The sequence below is a fragment of the Sceloporus occidentalis genome, unplaced genomic scaffold (genome assembly GCF_023333645.1).
Source record: "Sceloporus occidentalis isolate IW3139 unplaced genomic scaffold, rSceOcc1.0.p SCAF_11, whole genome shotgun sequence".
In the NCBI taxonomy this organism is placed as follows: Eukaryota; Metazoa; Chordata; class Lepidosauria; order Squamata; family Phrynosomatidae; genus Sceloporus; species Sceloporus occidentalis.
The window spans coordinates 21,468,611-21,475,825 of NW_028316991.1; the positions used below are offsets into that span (position 1 = coordinate 21,468,611).

At 39.2% G+C, this 7,215-nt stretch overlaps 1 protein-coding gene across 1 annotated transcript; it reads right to left on the bottom strand.

Moving 5' to 3' along the window:
• Positions 1 to 488: 488 nt before the first annotated feature.
• On the bottom strand, positions 489 to 2,006 carry LOC149305691 (tudor domain-containing protein 1-like). Its single transcript, XM_089477294.1, has one exon. The coding sequence runs from the start codon at positions 2,004 to 2,006 to the stop codon at positions 489 to 491; it is 1,518 nt and encodes a 505-aa protein (XP_089333420.1).
• Between the last annotated feature and the right edge of the window lie 5,209 nt (positions 2,007 to 7,215).

Consider the following 7,215-nt stretch of genomic DNA (forward strand, 5'->3'; position numbering starts at 1 on the left):
CTTTTGGAGTTTATCTGCATTGTTACAAAAACAGATAATGGTGGAACTGAACACATGGCTTTTTTGAATTTTAGTAAAGTGTTTGCAATTATACAGTTTTTATTGCGTTGGCTCAACTTTTTTTTTTTTTAAACAGAAAGTCCTCAGATTGGTTAATTAAAACACTAAACATTCCTAAATTCGCTGCAAATAAACATGAGGATTTACACACCACCTCGGAGTATTTTACTCCTATCCTGACATTAGTGAACTGTGAATACAATCATAACATTCTGCTCAGAGATTTCATCTCCCCCCCTCCCCGCTTGACATTACTAGAACTCGGATTTCGGATGCAATCCGCTGCAGTCTAGAACTACTACAAGGACACCGGCAACTCGCTCCTGGTGAACTGGTGGTCTCTGGAACTTTAGGAAACAGATCATCACCCTGTGATCGTTAAACATGTTCCACATTAAGTAAAAGGCGAAGTGTTTCCTCCAACTTTTCTACCCTCTTGAGCAGGTCTCGTGAACAACAACAGCATCCATCTTTACCCACTGACCTCCTGTAGAGAGCGAGTCGCGGGCCAAGCCTTCACCGACAAGCTTTTCAGCCACATTTACCACGCCGGTGTCCTGACGCTTTTCCACAGACACAGAATAGATTCCCGCATTCACGGACAGTGCAGTGAAGATGATGTTCTGCTCCTGAACTAGCACTCTTAGCAGTTTGGTAGCTGCCGGTGACCACTCCTCTGAGAGCGGTGTTAACCCTGCCAGAGCACATTTTACAATCGGTACAGGGAGGTCCAGGAAATTCTCGGTAATGGGGAGAAAGGACGAGAAGGGCAGATCCTCGGTGTTCCCATAGTCTGCATAAGCAACTTTAGCAGTAGACAAAGAGGTGTCCAACACGATCACTCGGTACCAGCAGCCATCATCTGTATATTTGGCAAAGCACATATCCCCCACTGACGGTCTGTAGCTCAACTTTGCCTTCTCTTCTTTGCAATACACGGCAATAGTCAACTTCTCTATGTCAACTCTGTTTTCTTTTGGAAAGGCGTAGAACAGGTCGGGACTGATCACGCTCAGCACGCGCGATTCTATGGGCTCATTAAGTCGCACTTCTACAGATTTCCACTGGCAAGGGATGCAAGATTCAATCTCTGAGTTCTTTTCTTTTAAGATACGTCCTCCGTCATGAGCGGAAGCAAATCCTTTCTCCAGAAGTAGTTTGGCCACGTGTATCCCTGAGGCTTGCACACATACATCCACAGCGTAACAGGGCACCTCTTCATGCAGCACCTCAACAATGCTAATGGAAACTTCCTGCTGATCCATCAGTTTCCGGGCTTCTGTGATGCATTCTGGGGACCACCCGCCCGGAGGGGGAGCGATGGAGACCAAGAAACACTTCATCGCGAGAGGTGAAAGCAGCTCCAGGTCTTGATGCATGTTTTGCAAGTTGTCGAGCGTCAGCGCCTCCTGATTCCCGAAGTCGATGTACAGGACATGCGCTTTTCTCGTGGCGGCATCAACGTTCTGCACCAGCACCCTGTACCACTGCTGGTCTTGGGAATATCTGGCCACACAGATTTCCCCTATGACAGGGGTATATCCCTTCTTTAGGTTCTCAGGTTTTGAGTATATCTCCTGTAGAGTGGTTGTCAACTTGAACAAAGATTTCTTGATATAGGGATGTATAAAGAAATTACTTGGGTTTGAGAATTCCACAACATAGCCCTGAATCTCTGTCCCTTTCCTTATGCCCGACTTTTGTAAATCGCATAAAAATATTTTCTTTTCGGTTTCCTGATGCTTTGAGAGATCACTAACAGCGGGTTCAAAAGGATGAAAGTCTGCCCTCACTGGATGGCTTCCATAATCTCTTCCTTTTGTATCACGAGCTCTCCCAAAACCTGCAGCAGGAGAAATAACGATCGGGTGCAACGGATGGGTTTTCACGGATGAGTGGCCAACTCCTTTCGGGTTCCCGACATCCCACTCAGACTTCTGCATCATCCTTGAGCAGAGCTAGAAACTCCAGAAGATGCAAAACGGGACGAGCGGTAGCAGGCCAGGAACGGAAAGGAAGGGGCGTGTCAAGACCACAGTTTTTATTGCATGGTCATTATTTAAGGCTGTATCCATATTGTGTGTCTTCTCTAAATGTGCATAGAAAGTGTCCTAGTTTATTATATCACATGAGCTGATACATCCACAACTTGAATGTCCCTTACTTAGTAATCATATGTGAATCTATATTTGAATAATCCAAAATTCACAGTGGGTGTAAGATTAGTACACAAATTGAATATAAATTTGAAAATACATAGTGCTGTTCAGCACACAATTCTTCAGGACTGATTAGGGAAGCATAGATAATCAGAAATAAAATTTCGTAAAAATAGTAGTTTGTTTGTCCTGATAAAACTGGCATAATTTCCTTGTACAGTAGATGTTACATTGTATATGTCAAAAAATATAATGCACACGTAATAATAGTAATGAAGTTTTGAAAAAAATTATAAACTGATTTCCTCTCTTTTCTTAGCAGATTTGAAATTTTTCTGGGAATTTACACATCCGCAATCTAAATTTGATGATTCCACCAGGTAAACACTTATTTTTGTATTTTTTTTCCCATTTGCTATCTCTAGGTTTCCTATTACAGTTAGTGAAACTATATTGGGATTTCAACTGGCTGAGAGTCGTCTTCACTCTAATTCAAACTTTGAATTGCTGGCTTAAATGCATAAATTTGGGATTTTTATTCCCCTGGCCAATAGATTTTCTTGGGAATTAGAAGTAGTTTAGTTACTGGCATAATTTTTTTTTTATTTTTATTTTTTAAAGTGAATTTTATATTTCTGTCGTGGCTTTTATTGGGATTAAGTTGCTCTCTGTAAAGAAAGGGAACAATTGGGGTTTTTGTTAGGTGTCAGGCTGACCTTGATTAAATTATTTGATAACTGTGGTTTGGGCCAAGAGTTCTGTATTTGATATTTAGTCACAAGTTGTTGATGCAAACTTGTTTTGATTAGTTATTGTTAAATAAATTTGTTATGCGCTAAATAAAAGACCACGGCCTTTGTTCATCCAAAAGTTGTTTCAGTTGTCATTTATTATCTTGATACCATTGGTTACAAGCATTACACCATACAACCACATGACCCCACGCTGTGTCCATTGGAAATAAATATAACTTGAAAGTAGGTGTTGATGTAGAAAGTTAAGGTATTAATAACTCATCTACTTATTTAACAATAAAAAAATTGCCTATTTTTAGCAACTTCTGTCAGTTTTTGGATATGGATGTTTCTCGTGAGACCACCAACAGAAGCACTTCATGTGAACTCTTCTCGGAGTGTCGGCACAGTCCACGGTTACTCACCAATGGCTATTATATTTGGAACGAAGGTAGCTGCTTGTATAATACAGATGCCAACGTCTCCATCAGCCCTGCAAAGCTGAAGGTGCCTTATAAAGAAACATTAGTAAGGTAAATTAATGCAGATGTTTTCTGACTTGACACATAAGAAAAAGACCTCATTGTGAGGTCAAAATGTTTTTTTTTTGTCTCAATAAATCTGCCTGACACTGGAACTCTTGAGTGTCTGGAGCCTTTATTTACCTTCTGGATTTACTGGTGAGTTGGCCCTTTCTGGCTCAGTTAAGAACCTGGGTTCCCTTGGGGTGTGCAGATTCCTTATTCTGGTTATACATAAGAAAAGAAATGCATTTAAGTTTATTTATTTTTTTACTATTTAGCATTTTAAAAAAAAAATATATATAAATATTTGGTTAAAGGAATGTCCTAGTTACAATGTCTTTTCTGCTTAGAGAAACTTGAAACAAAAGTACATGCAGATTTCTATTTTTTTTTTTCAGCGGGCTGTAGGAATCTGTTTTTCGTTTTTTTAATGTAATAAGCAATTCCTAAAAAAGTCCAAAGGGAAACTGGACCCCTAAATTCTCTAAATACAGTGTAATACAAAATATCTTAGGTGACCCGACTGTATGTAAACTTGCATGTTCATATTTGGAGAAGTTGCATGATATTTTTGTTGGTCGACGGAAGGCTCTTTATTATGCTTGTTCCAAAATAAAGCTGAAATTGAAAATTTTCCTTACAAAAAACATTGCAATTGCATTGGGACAGAAGATCTGTACAGTCCAGGTGTTTGATCAGACATTTATAAGAGTGATCGACAAATACGCCAAATGAAAGGTCCCAAAATGTGCCACACTTCTGGCAGAACGAGTGTATGACGGTTGCCTAGATTCTTGCGGAATGTGATAAAAATTCTTCAGAGGTCAGACCATTAGAAGCCATACTTTTCTCTCTATATGGGTACAGAAACATTTTACCTTAATGCCTTTCATTCTCCAACCAGCCTGGTTTGATTCTATGGACCGAGATAAACATCTCCAGAATCTCAGGAAGGAATTCAACAACCATGGGTTCAGTATAAGAAAAAAAATCGCATACTTCCAAATACAGAAAGCCATCAATATCCCCAGAGAAAACCTCCTGAGATACCAGCAGCCACAAAAAAAGGAGTACCATCAGTGGTAACCTACAATCCACAAATGGAAGCCCTACGCAAGATCTTTAAGGAACAAGCAATCTTGCACACTTAAAGACAGACAATATTCTCACATCCCCTACTACTTGCATTCAAAAAGCTTTCCGACCTCAAACAATAGATGGTGAAGAGTACCCTTCACAGGCAAACGGCAAACGGTACCTCTCCCTGCCAACAAGAGATGCGAGACCTGTGTACATATCCACACCACAGATAAAATACCAATACCAGGCTCACACTTACACCACAACATCAATGGTTGTTTCACATGCAAATCCTCCAACGTGGTGTACCTCATCACGTGTGCTAAACGTCCAACACCGATGTATGTGGGGGAAACAGGCCAAGCATTGCACAAATAGTTCAATTCTCACAGACCATCAACCAGAAAAAAATAGATACACCTGTTGGAGGGCATTTCTGTCAGCCTGGACACAGCATTCAGGATGTGAAGCGGTCAGTACTGATGGGATCGTTCCGCACCCAAAGGGAGAGAAAAATATGGGAGGTCAAACTAATCAGCCGATTTAATACCCTACTCACTGGCCTCAATAGAGACATAGAAGTCATCTCACATTACAAACCATTAATCTGCTCAAACATTTGCAGATCTGGTATGTGTCAAATGGTTTTATAGCCCCTCTAACCAGGGAGTAAACTGACCAAAGATGCTCTGACTGAACCATATCTATTAGATTTCCGCTAGGCTAATTTACTGCTGAGCAAACTCCAATAGATTTGTGATTATTTTAACTTTAACCTGTGAACTGTGCTTTTATATTTAGAAAATTCTGTTTTAGCTTCATTAATGCCTGAGGAAAGGACCTAACAACTTGGTCGTGAAATCTTGCAATTAAACTGTTGGCCAATAAATGGTATAATTTTAACTATACTTTTCTCCTATTTGGAAGAGAAACATTAATATGGAGGTTTGAAATCCCAAATTAATGTCTGGTTTTTTAAACTGTAGCCCCCTTCTTGAGACATTGATCCATTATCAATACAAAATGGTGAGCCATGAAATAAATATTCCCCAAGTTTTCATGATTCTGTAGCCATAATTTTAAACATTTTCTATTTTGTAACATAACCAAAAACATGAAATAATGAAATGATCAAAAAACTTTTGGTGTGAATTTCAAAATTAATGCCAATCACAAATACATCTTAATATAGAATTTTTCCGAAGAGGAGAAGAATGGACTTGAGGTTTTATGACACCCAAGAAGCAGAGAAATCTTTGCAATGTGTGGATCTACAGCAAGAAGATGACTCTGAACACAAGAACTCTGGTACAGGTAGATAACCTCTGTATGTAAGTAATAGGTTTTTATAGGTTTTGTATTTCCACATTCAGGATGTGCATTTTTTGTTTCCATTATTTAGAAATTGCAAAACCATGCTGTTTAAAATATACAGCTGACAATGTTGAGAAAGACAACCAATCCCAAGGACCACCTGTGCACTTCTCAGCTGCAGATGCTCTTTGTGGAAACAAAGGTAAGAACACAAAACAGATTTGTGTAAGCAGTTAAGGGGGGTAAAGTTGGAAGTGAGATGACATAAGGAAACAAGGAACTGTGACAAGCGAGTGGGATGATGGCTAGGTAAGAATAGTTAAGGAATGGGTAATACCTTTTGGGGGAAAAGATGTGGATTATATCTAGGAATAAGAAATTGTGTAGCACGCATAGTAGGACCGTCTGTGGAGGGGATCAAAGAGTAAGCTTGGGAAACCTGCATTTTGGACAGGAATTATTGTTTGGAAAATTAAGGGTATATCTATTAAAAACTAATCTCACAGGAATTATGGTTGGATTGGGATTAGTTAGGTAATACAGGCATTAAGGTTTTTGAATTGAAAGATAGATCACTAAAACAAACATACATGTATGTCATTTGTGTATAGTCCAGATTGTATTCCAAACGTTGATCTGTATTTTCCGTTTTTTCTTCTTCTTAGAACCTAGCAGTTGGAAGAGTTATATCCAAACGGTGACATTATTTTTCTTGTGCTTCTCGATCTCCATGTGGGCCAGGTATTTAAACAAATCTCCGAGATTAAAAAAGCCATTTATTATTTGAAGTTGAAGAGGCTGGCATGTTTCATCCTCCCTAGCACAGCAGATACACAATACTAGGAACGTTTTAAAGACCAAATACACCGGAATATAAAATATAAACTGTTACGTTCAGTGGGTTACTAAGTATTTGTAATAACATGGTTTCCGGTTATCATTCTGTGACATATTTATAAGATAAGTATTAGAGGCATTTCCCACAATTACTGTCTCGCAAATAACGTATGTGCGTGTCCATTATTTTAGGTCCTGGTTGACTAAACTACTTGCTAATCTGCTGACGTCTGTTATGGTCCTCAGTATTATCTGTAAGTAATATTTATTGTATCAGTAGCATCACATATTTGAGGGCCATTAAGACTTATAGAACTATAGAAGCTACACACACACGGTGTGTCTTAACACTCTTAAGGTGTTGTATTGATTATAGACCTATAGAAGCTAAACACGCACACGGAATGGCAGCAGTGTGTCTTAACACTCTTAAGGTGTTGTATTGATTATGGACGTCCATGCATGCAAAACATAATATATATGGGGCGATTTTCCCAGCCTGCTGCA

Bases quoted from the DNA above. Each gene is read 5' to 3' on its own strand.
- LOC149305691 (XM_089477294.1), bottom strand. From the start codon at position 2,006: ATGATGCAGAAGTCTGAGTGGGATGTCGGGAACCCGAAAGGAGTTGGC.